The sequence below is a fragment of the Lygodium microphyllum genome, chromosome 29 (genome assembly GCF_053477565.2).
Source record: "Lygodium microphyllum isolate KBCC chromosome 29, Lygodium_microphyllum_v1.1.10, whole genome shotgun sequence".
In the NCBI taxonomy this organism is placed as follows: Eukaryota; Viridiplantae; Streptophyta; class Polypodiopsida; order Schizaeales; family Lygodiaceae; genus Lygodium; species Lygodium microphyllum.
Window position 1 is genome coordinate 99,234,380 of NC_141163.1, and position 21,621 is coordinate 99,256,000.

The 21,621-nt window shown below is 41.6% G+C and overlaps 1 protein-coding gene across 3 annotated transcripts in view; it reads left to right on the top strand.

The window, feature by feature from the left end:
- The window catches only part of LOC148010956 (protein CHROMATIN REMODELING 35-like), a 120,303-nt gene that overhangs the window by 17,633 nt on the left and 81,049 nt on the right, over positions 1 to 21,621 (top strand). For 2 of the 3 annotated variants that reach the window (XM_087671915.1, XM_087671916.1), the window contains exon 2: positions 10,887 to 11,137. In XM_087671915.1, the coding sequence (XP_087528041.1) occupies positions 10,887 to 11,137 (251 nt within the window). Of the gene's footprint in view, positions 1 to 915; positions 1,032 to 10,886; positions 11,138 to 21,621 lie in introns of those variants that run through there. The other variant, XM_087671917.1, reaches the window with a different exon arrangement.

The window sequence follows — 21,621 nt, forward strand, 5'->3', positions numbered from 1 at the left end:
AATTAAAGTAGTATTTTATCCCTCCCAATCTTTGATTTTCTTGGATAATCCTCACCACGAAAAGCAACATTGAATTGTTTAATAATAGACATAGCTTTTTGAGAATCTCTCTTACCATAGAGAACGTCAAACTTGACACTCTTCTCTCCAAGCTTGATGTCTCTTTTAGCATCATCTTCCTTTGCTAAAAGCATATTTGGAGATTCAACTACGACGGAAATAGCGGGTTCTTTGACTTTTTCGTTGCCTTGTTCCATGGAGGGATTTTTGGGGACAAGAGATAGCTTGTGTATAATGAGATTTTGAAGTCACAATTTGGGTGGATCCTTGAATGATAGGTGATGTTTTTTCCTTCGTAGACTTTGTTGTGTCAATAACATTGGTACCTTTCATGCTAAGGTAGGCCTTTGCAACCGTCATACTATCTATCTCAAGAGCCTTGGTAAGGAAATCTTTAGAGACCTTTACTTAAGCCCTTGCTTTTTTTTATCTCTATCAAGGCTTGAGTTTTTGGATCGGCTTCCATCTCCTTGTATCTTTGTATCTTCTCATAATCAAAGAAGCATGTAGGTATAGAGTGTCGGGAGCCTTTATGTTCTTGGCCAAAATTCTCTTCCTCACCTCTTGACATGATAAACATCGATGATAATGTTGAGCCCAAAGATCTTGCTATCCCAGAAAAGTTCTTACAAGGAAGAAGTCCTTACTCTGATACCACTATAAGTGCAAGGAAGAATGTGAGAATTACAATACCATTGTAAGTACAAGGAAGAACGTAAGAATTACAATACTTTGAACTTAACCAACTTGATCAGTTATTGCCATGAAAATAAGATAGAGGATGAGAGAGAGAGAGAGAGAGAGGGGGGGGGGGCACCATGATGAGAGGGGAACTGACCTGCTTTCCCTTTATAGGATTTTATTGCAGCAAACCACGGGTACAAAGTGCGTGAACTATATACAATGGGGTTGATTAGCTGCAAATCTGAGAATGAGGGTTTTGAAACCCTAATTTTTACATACACCAGACAGTAAGTTGATTTTCTTCTCTTGTGCTTTGATGTGTTCAAGCTAAGTAGAAAGAGCTTTGTGAATGAGTACTAGATAAGCAAGTACAAAGCATGTGGCTAAAATTTCAGCATTAGAGCTTGTTGGAAGTGAAGAGAGAGACCTTTGACATATGTAGGTGTGGAGGTTGGATGCTCAAAAGTGGAAAGAAAATGCTACAAATGATGAATTTTTGTTGAAAATGGCAAGTGTTGAGCAAGATGACAAGTATCTCCACACTTGTCTATTTTAAAATGACACGTACTATTCTAGGTGTTACATGTTAATTTTCTAGATAAAGAAGCTTTTGAACCATCTACTCTAAAAATCTTTGAAATGGTTAAGAATTTGAGATAGCTACTGTGAAATTCTAGAGCCTTTGACACGAATATAATTTCCATTTGAGTAATTTTCAAAAAATAGTAACCTCTTAAATTTAGATTTTGGAGAGCTTAATCGTATAGATTCATTGGCTCATGGTTTGTTTCTTTAATCATGAGTATATGGTTTTACTTTTTGAAACCACTCATTATGTGGGCTTGTGTGACTACTTGAGTGAAAATGTCTTAGTCATCTCAGCTTTCTGGTCAATTTGAGCACCTAACTAAAACTTTTAATTTCTCTTGGGCATTTTGTCAATGAAAACCCAAGTATAATTACATGCATGTTTTGGCCATTGGTCATCCTTGAATAAAAAATAAAAACATTTAATCATATATGAAAACATTCAAGTAATACAAATCGCCTTTCAAGGTGTGAGAGCATCAAAGTAATTTGAATCATTGGGCCATACATCTTGATAGTAGATGATACACAAAGGGTTGGTTACACCTCATTTGTGTGGGACTATTCTATTGGCATGATAAGGGTGGTTAGCGTAAGGATTACAATAGGAAACCTACTAGGAATTCCATAGGTGGCAACGTTATGGCTATATCTAGGCATTTTGATTCTAGGTTCTAGGCATTTTGATTGTAGATGGTTTTCATTGCATTTTGAGTCTTGAGTCATGGGACCTTGATTTAAAACTTGGGTTTCTTAAGTGAATTGTATTATTTTGTGAACATATTTTTAGAATAACAAATTGAGCTCGAAAGTTGTGTAGGATTTATAGATTACTTAAACACATCATTGTGAAGATATACTAGGTATTTCATTGAGAAAACATAGATTTCATGAATATGATTAAAACACAATAACAATATGATTAAAACACAACAACTTAGATAAAAACATAAAAATGTTGTATAGGGTAGAAGAGAATCTGATGAAAATTGAATGTATGTACACAATCCTCAAAGGTAGAGCTTGTTAGGGGACATTTGTGTCATGCATAGTGATCTCTTGCTTGTGAGCATCAGTCTAAGTCAGACGAGGACATTAGGAGCTTTGACATTTTGTGTGTTTGTTATTTAATGTGTTTTGATAGGATGTCACCCTTGCATTACAGTTTTACATTGGCAGCTTGTTATTTTAGGTTGTACATCATAGCTTATAGGCTGCCCATTGCTTGCTTTCAATTTGGTTTCTAGCTATTTAATTTTGGTGACCAACATTAAATGCTGGTTGGCCAGATTTAGTACATATCCTTGTAGTTGGTTGGCCAATTTGGGGGATTGCTTAGCGTGTCAGGAGGACATGAAATTTTTCTTATTTTACTTAATATTTGGATTAATTTTTAGTTAATGTTTAAATATCTATTGCCCATGTGAAGTGCAATTGAGATTATTTCATATTTATGAGCCAAGGACTCGAGAAAATCAATGGATGTCAAAGCCAAAAGTTGTCTTAAGTATGCTATAGAGATACTAGGTGGTATCTGGTGTTAGAAATTGGCCTAAGAGATTTTATTAGCCATAAGTGTCAGTTTGGTGACACTAGAGATTTGGTATTTAATGGTATTTAATGCCAATCCAGGGGGGGTTGAAGAAGATTCAAAAATACTTGGGAGATGATTTGGCCTAGCTAATTTCATTGTTGGTTGGTTAGACTAATTTTTTGGGCACTAAAATTATTATAAATAATTTTTAGAATTTTAAAGTTGAAAATTAATTTAATAATGTAGATAATGTTGAAAAATGGGATTAAAAGGCTACCACTTGGCAAAATTTTCCCATGCAAGTGGGAAAGACGTTTTTGAGGTTGGGGGGAGAGAGAGAGAGAGAGGGTCATTCTGGCCTTGTGCAAGTTGAGAGAGATAGAGAGAAGGCTACCATAGCTGCTACAACAGTTGACATGTCATTTTCAGCCAGCAAAAGACTCTCTGGGAGTTGGTGATATGCCCTGAAGAGACTACGGCAGTAGGTGACATTAGTTTGAGGGTGGTTTCAGCCAAATAAACATCATATTCAGTGTGTTCCAGCAATGGAGATAGCTTTCATGGTTGTCTAAACATGACGGTAGTTGATTTCTTCCATTTTTTTGTGATGGAATTCTGAAATTTCTCTCTATTCAACATTTTCTTTCATTCTCCAGCCATTTCCTAGTCTTGCTTCAAAGATCTTAGCATTCTAATCCATGGAGGTTGAGAAATTGTATTTTTCTTTGTTGTAAACCCTAATTTACAACAGAAATTAGGGTTTGATAGCAACCTCTAGAAGTGTGCTAGGAGATTGAAGCCTTGAGACCTAAATTTTCAGGGCTGAGAATTAATCCTCCGCAAGATTCAAGTGAGGGACTAGCCAACATTCAAATTTGGGGAAAATTTCATTTCCCAAGGAGTTGGTGAAGGCCAATTGCTCAAGTAAATCAAGGGGCAAAACAAATTGAAGACTTGCTGGTCATTATTGACAGCAAGGGGCTTTTGGATTGCGAAGGGGATTGAAGGAATCCCATTGTATTCAAATTCAATTGCCACTAAAGATAAAGAAATACCGAAAAGGGGTGCTAGTTTTTGGGGCCAATAGGGTGTCTAATGTCCAAGATTGATAGGTAAATGTTTGTGTTTCAGCATTTCATTAATTTTTGCTTGCTGTAATTGAGTTATAATTAGGTTATTACCACCCCTCCACGGAAGGAAGGCTGGTCTCACAGCCTCCTCACACTTGGCTGGTCATTCTCTTCAGCATTGTGCAGGGTTCAGCACACTCTTTGTCATCTAGTGGACATGCTTTGTCATTCGGTGCATTCTCCATCATGAACCTGATTCGGTGCCCTCATTGATGCTTTGAGATGCATGCAAGGGCTGATCGGTCAGCTTCATATTTTGTTCAGATCAGTGCAGTAGTTTCCTTCTATTTTCTGCATTTATATCAGTCTCTCTCTTCCTTTCTCTCTCCGTGTTTGTGTTCTTTTTTTGTTGCGCACTCTCATGGAGCTGTCCAATATCCAATGGTTCTTGTGGGAGATGTCTATCAAAGACGGATCCTGAGTGCTGAAACCTTTGGTCAGAGCTGAGGGATGATGGAGAAGTGGGCAGGCATAAAAAACACAGCACATAGAAGAGTCTCAAAGCACTGTGTGCCCTTGAGGAGCTGTGCATTGATCATGCCTGAAAATGCAGCTGTCCATGATAGCTAGATGAACAGGGTAGCAGTTGGGAACAGCCTATCAGGTGCTGAGGCAGTTGAGGAGGAGAAAGGTAGCCAACAGGCGGGCGAGGTTTGAAACTAGCGAAACACAGCAGGCTGATGTGGTCATGGGGTTCTAGAAGATGCAGTGGTCAGCAGTTGGGATGAAATGTAGTAGGTATGACCCTCTAGAAGAGTTGGGCAGCAACAATAGAACCCACAAGGGCTGGAAGAGGGTGGTGGCAATGGGTCATTGCGCTGACAACCACGTGATGAGGCAGTCCAAGCGAGGCAAGATGGAAGAAGTTGTAGGCGACTAGGCATATCTATCTATAGGTTGGGAGATGGCTGATGCGACACATAAATTCTTTTCGCATTAAAGTTTGAGTTTTGGGAATGGTTAAGTGACCTAATTAAGGTTTAATATGGAATGCACTTTTTTTTGCCTAACACCCCTTCTTAGGCCCAAAACTTAAACCAAGTAGGATTGGCAGATTGCCATGTGTAGCTCACCCCTATTTACATTGAGAGGTCCCACCCCAAAGCAGTGAGAGCCTTGGAGCAATCCTTCTTTCACATGCTCCCACAACCATGTCATCTGCCTTTGCTTGTCCCATCACCTGCTTGGCATATGAGTACGTGTACCTAGGTGATACCTAGGTGGATTACATTCTCCCCCACTGGATTTATGGCTCCTTAGTGGCATAGCCTTGAGGTAGATCCAAAGCAAAGGCAAAGAGTCATCACTAAACTGATACTCATCTAACCACATTGCCTCGTGCATGGGGTAACCTTGAAACTTGAGCAAATATTGGAGCTCCTTCCTTTGTGTACCCTTTTTGTACCTACTACTTGTGGAGTAACACTTGTTGTGGCACCAATAACTCTTGAAGCCCATTAGCATCCAAGATTTGGGGTTGTAGTAGGAATAAGTCCATGATACTTTGCATGATTACTCACATGAAATATTAGATGCATCTTCAATTAGAAGGATTAGTCACGTCGTTGAGCTTCTTAACAATGTGGAAAGGCCCCTTCTTCGGAGGTGCTAGCTTAGGTGAGAACTCCCCGAATTACTTCAAATGCTCCTTCTGGATCTTGGGATAGCACCATTGATCTCCTTGGAAAATCACGATAATGGGATTGAAACTTGCAGACCAATCAGCCAGTCCCTCAGGGGTAGTGAAAGAGATGGGCTGCTGAGGTTGTACTCGAGCCACATGTCCAGCAGCAACAACGGATGTTGAAGAAGTAGATGAAGTAGAAGCGGAAGGCGTAGCCCCACTGGACTGTGCAGTCGCAGTGGTTTGTTGAGGCTTTTTAGGTGGAAGACCTTGGGCCTTGGAGTGACACTCCTCGTCCACATGGCCTGCTCTCTGGCAGTGTGTGCAAAACCGGTTTTTCTTAGGGAGTTGCTGCTAAGATAGGTTTGCATCTTGTTAGTTCTTGCTACTGGTGGTTTTCCCTCCCAAAGAAGAGGTAACTGCCCTTGAATAAGGCTGTGATGAGGATCTCGTGGACTTGATTATGCAGCCTTGCGTAATGCAAGAACTGACACTAAACTCGTAGAAGGTTGGCAACTAAGGTTGGGAGATGATGTGTTGAATGAAATTAAAGTATTTTTCGGGCAACCTATTCAAGAAGAATGTAACTTGATTGTCATCTGACTTTGGAGAGCGAGTAGTGGCGAACTCGGCAAGTAATCGCCTATATTCAGCCAACTTCAGATCATCCCCTTTCTTAATAGAGAACTCTTGAAACTCAAAGTCGAGATTGATGCGCCAAGGACGATCACGAGCCGCATAGCAGTAAAAAAGGTGACTCCAACGCTCTGACGCGAGCGGGAAGTGCTGCAACAACTGAGAGTGAAACTCAGGAAGCAATCCTTGCATCAGCTCAATATTGGCTATGGCATTGCGAGCTCTCCATTGACGGATGTAATCAGGGTGAGCTAGAGGAGGGTCTGGTATAGGCTCTAGACCAACGATGAGGTTCCAAGAACCTTGGGACTCAAGCACTTGTTATATGGAAAATTAGACCAAGTGGTGAAATTTGACCGTACCATGGTGCAAAGAGGTAGAGAATGGGGTGGAGAAGGAAAAGCTGCTAGGAGCGGAGATGGAAGATCCAACCCCTAGGGTGTGTGATGCAGATGTGGAGTGTAATCCAAGGTTTTGGAAAGATGATGAGAGGTGATCAAGGTGTGATATATAAGAGGGTGGGATGGAAGGGAAGTGAAAAGTGTGTGTGATATGTTGAAATGAAACAAAAGTTGTAGATGTACTTGAATTTCGTCTGCTTCGTGAGCCCCCTCTATTGAAGTTCACATACGCAAAGCCATCTAGATCCTGTCCCTCAAAAGAAGAAACATGCAAGGGTTTTTATTCATGCAACTCAAAAGAATTGTATAAACCTGACATTGGACTTGGTTGAGATGATGATGGATCGCCAGACGTTCCGAATGCCATATGTCCTCCATGATCGGAGAGGTGGCCAGCCTCACCAACTAGTCCGAATGTGGTAGCAAAACTGGTAGGAGGAGTGTAAACATCACCGTACTTGTTGTGACAGTACTCCTCAAAGTCCTCTGTCATGTTAGTGAAATCTGGTGAAGGTGGAGTGTCGTCCTCCTCACCGAGTCCTTAATGTCGTCTTAGGGCCTCCAATGATGGAGAAGCCTGATAAGACATCATAGGGACTGGAGAAGAAGGTGTTTGGGACATTGTGGTTCGGTTACGAGTTGTATTGTGAGCCTCGCACAAAAACTAGCTCTCCACAATATCTGTAGGATACTCTTTACAAGAGCACCGGCTTTGATACCATGTGAAGAAAACTGCTAGGGTTTGCACTGAGGACACACAGAGTGTACTACCATGACAGAAACACACAGAGACAGACACAGACACAGACACAGAGGGCAAAACTCAAACCCTAAACGCAAAACTCAAAACTGAAACCCTAAACATAAAACTCAAAACTCAAACTCAAAAACTCAAACACAAATAGAAGAAGGGAGAGATAGAACACAACTTTGAAGTGAATGAATCCTGTAAATGAATGTAAGAGTGTACAATGTGCTCAAGGGCAAAGCAATGTCAGAGTGTGATGTCCACCGGAGACAGATCCCAAGTCTGTGACCACTAGTCGGAGTGTAGAAGTGCTGAATAGTGAATGGCAGCAGGTTGATCACCAAAATGCAGCAGTTTGGAGGTTGGAAACTGGTAAACGCAGCAGTGTACCATTGATCGGAGGCTGAAACAGTGTATGATGTGGCTGGCGATGATTGGATGATCAGATTGCAGCATATGATGATGTCGCCAGCAGTTGACGTTAGCATGGATGAAGGCGCCAGCAGCAGGAGCAAACACGGATGGAGTGGCAGCTGTCTCGAGGGCTGGACAGCCATGTAGGAGGAGGTTGATGGCTGAAATCTACACGTGGAGTGAGAAACCTGCACAGACGGAATAAGGTTGAATGGGGGCAGCCTGTCTATTTATAGATGTGGAAGGGCGCCCCAAAAATTAGGGTTTCCATTGAACTCTCTCGAACTGCTCCTCGTTTTAGGGTTTCCACTGAACTCTCTCAAACCGCTCCTCGTTTTTAGGGATTTTACTCTAAAAGAGCATTTTTTAGTGTGTTTTGGGGCTTTTTAAGAGGCTAATCAGCAAGTAATGCATATTTTAGCTCAACATGCTCTTGCATGTTGGATGGGTAGCCGAATTCTCACTATTGGGCATCCTGGTATAGGTAGCAGTAGAAGGGGTCATGGGCACCCCCTTAGATACCTTCTTTGTCATATATAAGAGTGGCAAGCTGGCCTAGGGTAGAAAGCAGCATGGCTTAGCTTTCCCCAACCTCCCTTGAAAAAGGATCTGAATCGTAGAGCTACAAGGGAAGTCATGGAAGCTAGACCCACACCTTTCTTGGTGAGGCATGCAGGAGTACTGCCGATTTGGGAGGGCTGAGCCTTCAATTATTTGCATTGCGATCCATGAGACTGGAGCTGGCTGCTTCTTCAATCTCATAGATGGTAGTGAGTTTCTTTGCTTTACACGTCACTGATTGGCAAACATATACTGATTTGGGATGATGTGGATTGGGCCCCCAACTGCAACCGACACTGAATATAGCAAAGCATCAAAGAACCCTTTAGGCAAGCTTTTTGGAGATGCCAATGGGATAGATCACAGCTAAGGAGGATCTTGTATTTTTTTCAGCCTGTGGGCCAAGGGGCCTAGCAGCAGGCAACAAGTTGGTTCAGATGCAACATTATGGGATATGCCAGTGTTGCCTGTGGCAATGCATGGAGACCCCAAAGAATTGTTTGCGGTCCTTTGAGCCAACACATTTGGTGTGGGGAGGGAGTCGGGACCTGCTGGATCCTCCATTGAGTATTACCTAGGGGCCTTTCTGATAGTAGACAGTTAGTCAGGGATGCCATTTACTATATAAGGTGGAGATACATGACATGTTCACCATTGATACTGATTCGTGTGCAATGGTGGGCTTGGATGCATTGCCCAATTGACAAGTATTGGAGCCCTTAGTGCTGCAATTGGAGTTGTGGGAGCTCATTGGGATCCCTACAATGTGGCACATTTGGAAGTGCCAATGGACATTCAGCGGACAGATACTTTATATGCCACTTTGGTAGAGATCTGGTCGTCCATTATCCACTCCTTTTGAGGCCGTTGGGTGCAGCTTCAGGGCAACTCATTGTGCCAATAGGAGCTTGATAGATGTTCCTTCATAGTTGTGGTTAACACAGCCTATTTTTTGTGGTACAGTATGGTAACCCTCATGGTGTAAACCCCCCAGCACACAGGCACACTCAACAAAATCGTGGCTTCTGTGGCTGTTCCCCTTCAGATGGACTTGAGATGCCTTCTTGTATTCATTTTATTTGACTTGCATGAGCCTCCAGGTAGACTGTTGAGCCTTTGCACTTCTCTGTCTTTTCTTTTAGAGTAATGTAATTAGCCACACTTTATGCTTAAGAGACTCTCAAGCTGATTGCTCTCAAGGAAAATGTCTAAGAGTAGCATGACCTTTTCCGCTCCATTCAGATTCTCATCTCCATTTTGTTCCAAAAAAGTGGTTGGGGACTGTAAAATATTGTGTCCAGCTTGATTTCAGTGCAGGGCACTCCACGTTTGGGAAAAATGACTGACTTACAGGCATCTAGTTCTGTATGTATCACATTGTCGTATTTTTGAAGTTATTGTGGCAGTATGGGGGAAATTTCCTTCTTGAGTGAGTTGTGAGTTTCTTGACTCTATCATAGTGAGTTGAGGAGTCAAATGTGAGAGATTTGTTTGCTGTTTTAGTTTCCTTTCAGATTCAGATATTGGTGTTGACCTAACACCAATTGGTAGATCACCTTAGCAGGGGTACACAATTTTGCAATAGGATATTTTCAACTTTTCTAAAATTATTTCTACATTTGGAAAGTACTGTGTGTAGACCAACAATGTAGGGACGAAGCTTTGCTCCAATTGCTGTGACAGTTGATCTGGTGTCTGCACCATTCTAATGATCAAATCGTATAGTTCAGTAATTGCCCAAATTAGATCATGGCGGAATTCCATTATGTGCCTTAAGAAGACCAAGTCAAAGGTGTCTTTGGAAGCCAATGTTACAAAATGAAATTTTGGTTTCTTTGCATGAACTTCTTTGTTAATAACTTTCAATTTGAAGACATGATCAACTGTGGCAAAGCTCCTGACCTCATGTGACAAAATTATCAAGCATTGCAGACCCCTTTACTCATAGCAGATCTTCTGAATGGTTTGTCCAAACTACTAGGGTTGTGTGCAAACTTATAGATCAACTTTGCACTTAGCAGCGAAGAGAACCACATTAGCTGGGCAAGGGCTCCAAGGAAAGTAAATACTCTGGTAACATAGGCAAGTTGAGGGGCTAAGAGCAGGGTTGGATGAATGAGAGGCTAGTCATTTATTTACATGTTGCTAACAGCTGCTACAAGCATTGATGAGAAATATTTCATGTCCTGTTTTCTTCAACATAGACTAGAATAGTAGGCTTCTTCCCTACCATTGATGAGAGCTGAACTCAATATTTCATCTCTTACTTCATGCAACACAGACTATGATTCTAGGCTTCTCTCCCAAAACATTTTGATTGTATGACCATGCGAGTAGACAATGTTACATGTTAAAGATTTTCTTTAACTAAGTCTAAGTCTGTGCTATTGCAAATATAGTATCAATTGCCTTGATTGTAGCGAATCACAATGGTAGAATGTGGTTTCAAAAGCACATGTAATAAGGGTAGCTTTGATAAATTTTCTTTCTAAATGAGTGATTGCAGTATTAGAGGCTCAAAACATTGGTGCTTGGTGGGACATCAAATTGCTAGAGAAGAAAGGTAAACAGTACCGTGTACACTATGAGAAATTTAGTCGAGAAGAAGATGAAGATTTACCTTCAAACATGATACGTTTGCGATCAAGGAAGGCAAAAGAATCAGATTGTTCTCTATTGGGTCCTCAAATGGACATACTAGTGTTTTGTGTTCATCCGCAGGCCTTCAGATCAGAATCGAAATTGAGCCAAAATTCTGTAAGTAAGATTGCTTTGATATTTTTGGCTTTTGACCAGTTAGTGTGTTTTTGTGGCCTGTAAATAGTGTTTTCTTTTCCCTGTATGCTGTTTCTCACTTGGAGCGACCTTCTGCAAAGAAAAAGTGTACAGATGTAGGAAAACTTTTACCTAGATGCCTTCTCTGACATTTGCTCTGCCCCACCGTTCCTTTCCCTTCGATACGTAGATTCTCCTGTTGGTGTTCTACCAATGCTTCACACCGGGGTTCAAAACCATGTTTTATGTGGCAAGAGGGTTCATGGGAGATTGATACAAGGAACATAATCCAAACTTCAAAATCTTTGGTAACTTAAAATAATACAATGTTGAATGCATGAAAATGCAATATATGGGGAAGTGGCACTCATTGATATATAGGGAATGAAAGATCATCATAAATGGGATCAAGCTTAAATTGTATCTCCTAAACCATATCTAAACTATATCTCCAAAGGACCCTTATGACTATTTTTCAAAGTTTCTCAAAGAGAGACACATTTAATGGTGATTTCTATTCTCATTGAGCTTATCATGGCATGTATATTATCTCCACACATTGAGCCTCCCTCTCCCTCTCTCTCTCTCTCTCTCTCTCTCTCTATATATATATATATATATATATATATATATATATATATATATATATATATATATGTATGTATGTATGTATGTATGTATGTATGTATGTATGTATGTGTGTGTGTGTGTGTGTAATATATTGATTGAAATATGATTATACATATTTAATTGGCAATTAATTGACATATTAATAATTGATGATTAATATGCAATCAATTACATTATTGCATCATTATGGATATTAATTATTATACACATAATTAAGTATTTTAAAGTATTAATAATTATAATATGTATATTACAATTATCATTAATACAAATAATACATGAAGGATAATTATACATAATATAATTAGTTGAAATAATAATATGTTGATAAATATAATAGATTATAGCTATATATTTATGCATATGCATAACACATACACACATACATATTAATCTATTTATTCATTATTATATATATATAAGTTATACACATTTTATTTATAAGCAATTAATGTATGAATATGGAAAGGACTTTCTGTGGATTATTAAAAAAGTTGATAATAAGTGAGCAATCACTTCATTGTTGATGAAGTGTGTGCCTTGGTCACTTAACCAACTTTATGGGGCAATTGAACCGTGAGATTACTTGCTCCCAAAGGAACTTGATTGTGTAGCTATTTGCTAGCAAAACTCACTTGATAGTCAAGGTTATGTTTGCTAGGTTGGCATAACACTGTCCCCACGGAAAATTTTGATGCATCAATGTGCACATGAAAGGTAATGGATCGATTTGGGGCTCTTAAGACAGGAGCTAAAGTTAGAGCATGCTTAATTCGTTCATAGACCTATTGACATTTTTCAATCCACTCGAAGTCTATTATTAGCTTGTATAAGGGTCTAGCAATCAACGCATAGTTTAATACAAACCGTTGGTAGTATCTTGTGTGGTCTAAGAAACATTGAACTCCCCTAAAGTTGGTCGGAGGGGGGAAGGTCTATAATTACCTTGATGGAGCCCTAAGAGAAACACCAAGGAAAAGGAAATTCTCTTGCAAGAAAATCTATCTTGTATCATCAACAAGCTTGTTTATTATATTTCATATGATCACAATGAAGAAAAGAACACCAGGCACAATAAATCTTCATCCAGCATCATATAGATCTCCCACGGATTTGATAGAATCAACCATATTCTTCAATATCTTCACAAAATCCATCAATAGAACAAAGAAAGCAAAGGAATACACCATCTTTGAATGGAAATACATCACATAGTATTCATCTTCAATATCTTCATAGTCTTCTCTCTCAATCTCTCATATACAATTACTCTGTTTTAGTAGAATTGGCTATCTCTAACTCTCTCTCTCTCTCTCCATCAATAATATATCATATCCTCACTACAATCTCTCATAATTATCCACAATAATCTTTCTTAGGTCGTGGATACCCCTCCCAAGAGGTATGTCTGATATGAAGAGTCACCAGAGCCACTACAGTGTCCTTTCATAGCTCACTACTGTCACTTCACTTCAGTCCTTACTTGAGTCTTCAACAACTACTTCTTTCACTTCTTTTAGCTCTTTTGCACTTGTATTCACATCTTTCCAAGGCTAGAAAACTTTCCCAAGCTACACATACATTCTACAGAACACATACAGAAGCATACAGAACAGTCACAGTACAGTACCAGAACAGCTACAGTACAGTTACAGTACAGAGACAGAAGCTCTACAGAAGACTTACAGAAGGTCATCAAAACCTCATAACTCATACTCAAACCATTCCAAACTCTCAAAAACTATTGAATAAGCTTTCACAAGATCTCAATCTACATCAATCATCAATCCATCCCTCCTTACAGAGAGAAAACAAAACAAAACAGAAGCTATACAGAAGGTATACAGAACCAATCAGAACATCACATCTCTACTAATAAATCATCATGAACTTCTAAAACACAATCAATATCATCCAAAACACTCTCAAACCACTTCCAAACCAATCAATCATCTCATAAAATCAACCATTCAGCTCTCAAAAACAACAAAAATCAGCCAAAAAACAAGTCATTTTAACACTCAACATATCCCTACACTTAATAAGGAAGCGTTCTCGCGACCCAGGAAAAATGGAATACAAGTTCATTCAAAAAGCTCAACTTTGATATTCAATATCTCTTAAAAAACAATCCATCCAACCACGATCCCAACTTATTACCTGTATCTGATATTAAAAATACAACGAAAGGAAAACCCTTTATACATTAACACTTCTTATCAAACTGAAAATCTCAACAAACTTGTAAGTGATATAAGAGGTTTCTTCTTCTTCTGCATCAGCATCTTCAACTCTCCAACCACGACCCCATCACCACAATTCTCCAAAATGTAGCTCGCACGAAAGCCAATCCAATAGGAAACCACCACGATCTTTTTACATAAATTAACCCACAATACAAACACTACACACAACACAACCATCTGAATGACTTCTCCAAAAAGAGATTTTATCATTAAAAAGCATTCACCATACATTGGAAAGGGTATCAATGAAGATGATCCCTCTTGAAAGATTGATGATTTTGGAAACGATCCATAGACAAAGATTCATCTACAAATGTCTTGGGAGGATTCTGAAAAAACTGAAGACAGCACATCCTTTCCAACAGGACAAGGTATCTGCTAGGCAAACAAAGGGCATGAAAGTACAATATATCTAGCTGCTGGGAATCAATGCTCACATTGACATTCATGCACAACTTTGGAATAGGCTTCGAATCATTATGAGAATGCCTATGCATATACGCCAAGTACCAAGCAAAGTGAGCAGTTAATCTCACTGAAGGATCTAGAGACTGTGAATACTGCTGAGCAAAATGAATATAGTTCTGATATGCTTGACTGGCAGCTGTCCATTCTCCTGGAATTACTGGCCAGTTTATCTGAGGTCCTGTAAGGGAATCATTCGAGCTCCATCCCCTTCTTCTGGAAATCTGATGATCAAACCCGTCATAGTTACTAACCAACTGAGGTGGTTGAGATATAGAAGTGTTAGGAGAGGGAAGTGGAATAAGGAAAAGTGGATGAAGAGATGGGTAGGCAAAATTATAAAAGGAACAATGATTTAAAGGAGTGGCTAAAATTTGTATAGAATCACTAAGGAAGGGTATTAAATGATAAATAGGAAATGTAGAAGGTACATGAATGGATGGAGAAGGACATGGTGGAGAAGGGGAAAATACTCTATCCTCAATAAAAGAACAATATGTAAAGATGGGAATTTGAGGAAAAGATGAAGGTTGGAAAAGAAGGGGTAAGATAGTTGGGGAATTAGATTGACAAAGGAAAGATATATATCATATCGGTGAGCCATTTGTTGGTAATACAGGAGGGTAGGAACAGAAGGTCCTAAGAGAGATCTTCTATGATAGGCATAAAAAAAGGTAGAATCAAACGGATTATGTTTGGAAAGATAAGCTAAGATATCCACCCTCAGTTGATTAGTACTCTGGGCATAGGTAGGGGCTGTGTTCTGTCTTTGATTCAGGACCACAGAATCAATCATGGTATGCCAAGAATTATCAGGGCAATTAGCCACTTTGGAGGAGTAACTCTGAAACATGTCATCTATTCGCAACTCCAAATGATTGACATACAAAACAGCTTGTAAAACCACGTCCCCCACATACCAAGCCATATCCACTTCATCTGGAATCAACAAGTCCCCTCGGAGATACATATAGGACATCAACATGGTATCGGTCGTGACAGAATCTTCAAACACTATCCTTACCACCTCTGTTAGCAACTCAGCAGACCAAGCCCCACTCCATCTATCCTCTGGAAGAGGTAAATCCATCGTGGAAAGCTTTATGTAGAAGGCCAACTTCTGTAATTGGTAGTGGACAAAGAAAGAATGGTCTGGAGGAACATATTTCTGAAACTGCTCAAATGTAGACCATAGCAAGTCCATCCTGGATTGCAATCTTTCCACTTTATCTTGGAAGAGAGGACACAAGGTAGTCTGTCTTTGAAGAGCTGCCAAGTCCTGCTGTGAGAGAGAAGAGATCAAGGGAACATTAGGGCTTGGAGGAACAGACCGTGACTTTGCCAGTTGATCTTGCAACTGCTTGATTTGGGAAGCTTGTGATTCCACTGTGTCATTAGCAGTCTGTAAGGCTGAAAGTTTGGCATCTAAAAGAGTTTGGAACTCTTGCGCTTCTTTGGACATCCTCTCCTTCTCCTCTGAAAGGCTAGTAACCTCTGATTGAGCCTCTGTTAACTGAATCTTCAAAGAAGATATCTCATCTCTTTGGGTTGCAATCAGTTGGGTTTGTTGCTTCATCTGCTTAAACAAATTTACTAGGGTATCCTTAGTAGAGGCTAACTCGGATGTTGCCTTATGCAACTGGTCCGTAGACTGCATCAACTTTTCATAAAAGGAAGCGTACAGCTGTTAAACACAGGCTGTTATTGACAATTCAATGGAACTCTGAATGTCTTTACAAAGGAAAGGAATTGCATCTCTCGAGACTAGACTGTTCAGTGAGGGAACTGATATATCCAACGAACCTTCTCGATGTGCTTTGAACAGGTTATTACATGTGAGATAACCAGGGAGATCACTGCCAGAGGTAGCAGGAATGGGCACTGAAGGAAGAACTGAAGGAGCTTTATCCGCGACCCGCTTCAAGCGTTTGCGCTGTATGACCAGGGGAGGTGGAGAATCATCATCCTCTATATCAATTGGTTCTGACTCATCTGAAGGTGGAGGAGGAGGTACTGGATCTGATGAAGGAGGTGGAGGCACACTCTTCTATAAACCTGAGTAGGTCAAGAAGGTAGACAAGTACGATCCATAGGTGACATTAGTAACATTGCCCCTGGTGACTTTGACGAAATGTTGATTCATCTTAGTGAGTGGGTAAGTGCTCCAATCAATAGCTACTCCTTTTAACACCATCCTAGAAGCTGTGAAAAGCTCTTTGGACAAGTAATGGGATGGCGTTTTTGCAGGTATAAACCTGTCCTGGAGAAACTGACAGACCATCTTCCACACAGGATCAATGATCATGGAAAAGGAAACTCCTGAAGAGTTGATCACCTTCTTAACATCCAGCATTTCCCTTGTCTGCTTTTGTAACAGCTTCAAAATCTCTTCATTAGAGAAAAGCTGGCGAATGATAACAAAGGGTTTACCTTTGGAAGGAAGAGAAAGAGCCTTCCCTAGGTCTCGAGGTGTCAAAGTCATAGAAATACCCTGGACCAGTCCCGACTTCTTGCTGTAGGAGGCCAGAAACTCATTACACAACGATGGATCCTCTGGAAGCAATGGAAAGGAGGTAGCCACAAAAGCAGCGAGTCCCGCCTTCGTGAGAGGCTCAAAAGTGAGTAGGGAAGAGTAATCCCTATTGACTAGTGGGACATACTGGATAGGGGGAGGAGCGTGAGAAGACGCCATTCAGATGGTTACACACACACACCATAAACACAGACAATCAATGAGAATGTCTGCAAAGCAACAGACAAAAAAACCAAGGATAAGATATTAACCAAAACGATAAAACGTGACTCGACCAACTATTCCCAAGTAAACCACAGTCCAGAAAAAATTCGACATGACCTTGAGACATATGCGACCGAAAGCTTCATGCTATGCAATATGCAAACACCCAAATCCCCGTATCAGGCAATAAAGAAAAAAAAACTACACACCGTACCCTTAACCGTAACAAAGACACTGAACCAAAACATCACCACAACCCACACATATCAAGACCACAACTTTTGATAAACAGGTTTGACCATGGTGACAGCTCCAAAGACTTCGCATACCCATCCTACGAAACGGGTTCATTAAAAAGGGGAATTAAGTGCAGTGAGGGGGAATTAATTTAATGAAAGGTTCATTTTAATAAATTATTAAGAAATGTGTGAATTTTTATTAAGGGATAAACCTTATCAAGAAAACGGCGGTTCCTTCTTAAAAATTTAATTACCAATTATTAGGTTAAAGCGGTGCTTTAATTCGAATCCCGGACTTCGATACCCAGACTGGGTCTCTAAATACAAGTTCATTTATTACAAATTAAGGTGATGTGGAGCGCTTTTTTGCCAGCGCGTGTTCTTATGATGGCTGGTTCATTTTAATTAAAAATATGAAAGTGCCTCTTTAGCGCACTTAGCGAGTGCGAAGTGAACGGCGGGTTTATTTTATTTTTTAAAAAAATGGTTTGTGTAGCGCGAATGCGCGTGCCATGGTGGTGTTTAGAGTTCATTTTTTGTATAAAAAAAATTAATCGTGAGTTTTGGGATAGCTGAAAAAAAAGAATAAAAAATAAAAGGGAAAATACCTGGTAGTGGGTGTATGCGAATGCAAAGAATGTGCGCTCCTCAATCCAAAAAAATATCTGGATTTTTTTTTTCCTAGATGGTTAGTTGGTGTTTGGATAAAAAAGGATTTTGTTTTTTATGTTATTTTATTTTTGATTGTTGTATTTTTTGTTTTTTCGTTTGATGAATTGAGGTGTGTAATGAAGTGTTTTTACAGCTTAGAAAATATGCTAAAAATAAGGAAAAATGTTAATGGAAATTTTAGGAATTTTTCGATAATTAATGTGAAATTTTTTAGCATTTTTAATGAATTTTATTCATTGTTTTTATTTTTTTTGAGTATTGTGAAAAGAATTTTAAATTGTTTGTAAAATGGTTTGAATTTTTTTTCGTGAAATTTACAGGTTAGAAAAAAATAGGCAAGTGGTTGCAGAAATAGTAGGAATTTTTCTAGATTTTTTTGAATTTTTTTTGCAGAATTTTAAAGGTTGGTTAATGTTGGTTTTTGTTTAATTTTCAATGGTTTGTTTTTTGTTTAAAGGTTTTGGGTGTTTGAATTAAAAATCTGGAAAAATACCCTGAAATAGACGGTGGGGCAACTGCGTGTCAGCAACCGGCTAATGATCTTCCGCACACGATCCCGCACAATCACACAATCAAGCACGAACAATCGAACAAGCACGCACGCGCGCGTACACACCTGCAGGTGTGTTTGCGTCTCAAGGGTGCCTGCGGGTGGGACGGGGGTTTATGGAGGGGGTGTGGGGAGCTGCTGCGGGGGAACAGGGGGCTTACAGCGGGGTAGGGGGGTTTTGTGTGGGAGCGGCGGGTGTGGGTTAGGGTAGGGTTTGAGTGTGTGAGTGGGGGCCTGCAAGGGGTGGGGTGTGTGGGTGTTGGTGGTGGGAAAGGGGGCTTAGATGGGGGTAGGTGGGTTTAGTGTGAAGGGGTGCTTAGGTGGGGGGGTGGATGTGTGGGATTGTGTGTGTGTGAGGACGGGAAGGGGGGCTTAGAGGGGTAGTGGGTGTGTGGGATTGTGTGTATGTGAGGGGGGGAAGGGGGGCTTAGAGGGGTAGTGGATGTGTGGTGTGTATTGCAGGTGGCACGTAGCGGTGAGGTGGCAGTCAACGGGCGGCTGGCGGGAGACACGGCGAGGAGCAGGGCAGGAGGACGCCACGGTGGCGCAGGCGGCACGGCGGCCGGAGCAGGGGCGGGCAGAGGGCGCTGTCAGCAGGCGGAATGTAGGCGGCGACCACGTAGGTGGCGACCGTGGCGGGCGAAGGGCGCAGGCGGCGACTACGTACTGCGGGGGCGACGGCGACGGCTGCAGGCGGGGCGGTGTCACAAGGCACTGTGCAGGAGGGCGCCGACGTGGCGGCGTGACGCGGGACACGGCAACAGCGAGGCAGGTACGGGGCGGCGAGGAGCAGCGGCCAGGGCTCCACGTAGCGGCAGCTTTACAGCGGGCTCAGGCGTCGTGGGAGAGGGGAGAAGAGGGAGGTGGAGGGGAAGAAGGAGGAAATGGAGGAGGGAAGGGAAGGAGATGGAGGGGAGAAAGGAGCAGAGAAGGAGAGAATGGAGGAGTAGCAAGGGAGGGGGAGTACACGCAGGGAGAGGAAAGAGGAAGGGAGGGAGGCGGTTAGGGTGGGGAGGGATTGGGGTAGGGTCGGGGTAATGAGCGGGAGGAGGTCATGGGGTGGGTAGGGGTAGGGGTAGGGTTGGGGTGGGTAGGGGTAATGGGCGGGAGGTGCCCAAGGGGTGGGGTACCTAGAGGCGCCCGAGGTGAATCCATGGAGTAGGGTGCCCAAGGGAGGGGGCGCCCAAGGGGAAAGAATGGGCGGAGGGCCCATGAGGGAAAGGCATACCCCCGTCCCGCGCCCGTACGCAGGGCGGGGTAAAAGAATTTGCCGTGACGGGATCGGAAGAGCGCCCGGATGATGGGACGAGGCACGCGGACGCGACCGGGGCGCGTTAAGACGCGTAAAATCGAAAACAGGCGCGTTCACGCGCGGGACGAGTTGCGTGAAAACACATAAAAATAAAGAAAAATTAATATCGTCCAATCCGATCGTCAAAACGAAATGGCGTAAAAACAAAAAGTGGGCAGGACGACAGGGGGAAGACAGGGAAAATGGGCAACGGGAGTTTCGGGGGAAAGACAGGGCGTTCACATGCAAAAAACACAAAAAATGGATCAAAAAGCACAATTAAAAATTAATATTGGAAGATCCGTGCATCGGAACGAGGTGCAGGAAAAAGGAAAAATGTGCAAAAAGACGTGCTCGATAATCCTATCACATCAAAACATAGTTCCGACTAAGATAAGATGCGTTCACGTGGAAAAAACCCAAAAAATAAACTCGAAAATGAAAGCGGAAATTAAGATTGGACGAACTGCTCGCCGGAAAGACATGTAGTAAAAAGAAAACATGTCCGCAGGAAGGGGTGGCACAGGGTCGTCATCTCAGAACGCAGTTTCGGTTGAAGTAGGAGGGGTTTACATGCAAAAAACACTAAAAATACATCCGAAAACACATTGAAAAATTAATAATAAAAAATCCAGAAGTCGAAATAGGGTGGAGGAAAAAGGAAAAAGGTAGGGGAAGGCACGGGGGACACGGCTGTCAAATCAAATTGGAATTCCGATGCAAACAAGGTAGGTTCACATGGAAAAATGTCAAAAAGACGCACGAAAAAGTCCCGAAAAACCCGCAAAATTAATATTGGACAAACCGTGCATCAAAATGACACGGAATAAAAAGAAAAAATGTCAGGGGGAAAGTTGTTGTCAGGACTATGATGTCAGATCACGGTTCCGAAGCAAGCAAAGCGCGTTCATATGGAAAACCGGCTAATTTGCGCAAAATACTTCAAAAATTAATAACTCGAGAACCGGGCACTGGAACAGGGGTAGGTAAAAAGGAAAAATAGTCAGTTCAGAGGGAGGAACATGGCTATAAGGTTGGATTTGGACTTCGGTGAACGTAGGGTATGTTCACATGGCAGGACAGCAAAAGCAGGGAAAGAAGGAAAACTGCAAGGGAACAGCCCCAAGGGTGGGTGAAAAATAAACGAGTGGGTGGGAAGGGACCCCATTAGGGTAAAAGCAAGTCATGGCATAGAGGCATTAGCAGGTTGAGGCATATGCAGAGGGGTATGCAATGTAGACGTGCAGGGATGCGTCCCCACACTAAAGACCTTAACGGACAGGGTTAACCGAGCAAGAGGGACCTAGGACCACGCCACAGACCATCCACTAACGTCCCCACACTTAAAACATGAACGTCACTGAGAAACAAAAATGGTAGGGTTAGAAAAACTTGGCCCATATTGTAGAGAATCAAGGTTGATTGTCGATGGCACGTCCTGTGTCGTTGTCGGCTGCAGGAGGTACCAAGGCATCTTCACAGCACTCATCCTTCATGGCAGGGACCACGCGGCAGCACCTAAGGAGGTAGCTGGTTGAAGGAATCGCAGGAAAGTCGCCGATGGCGAGGGATATTACACTCAACTCACAGTCACTCAAATGGAATGAAAGAACTGGCACTCGCCCCATGACTAATA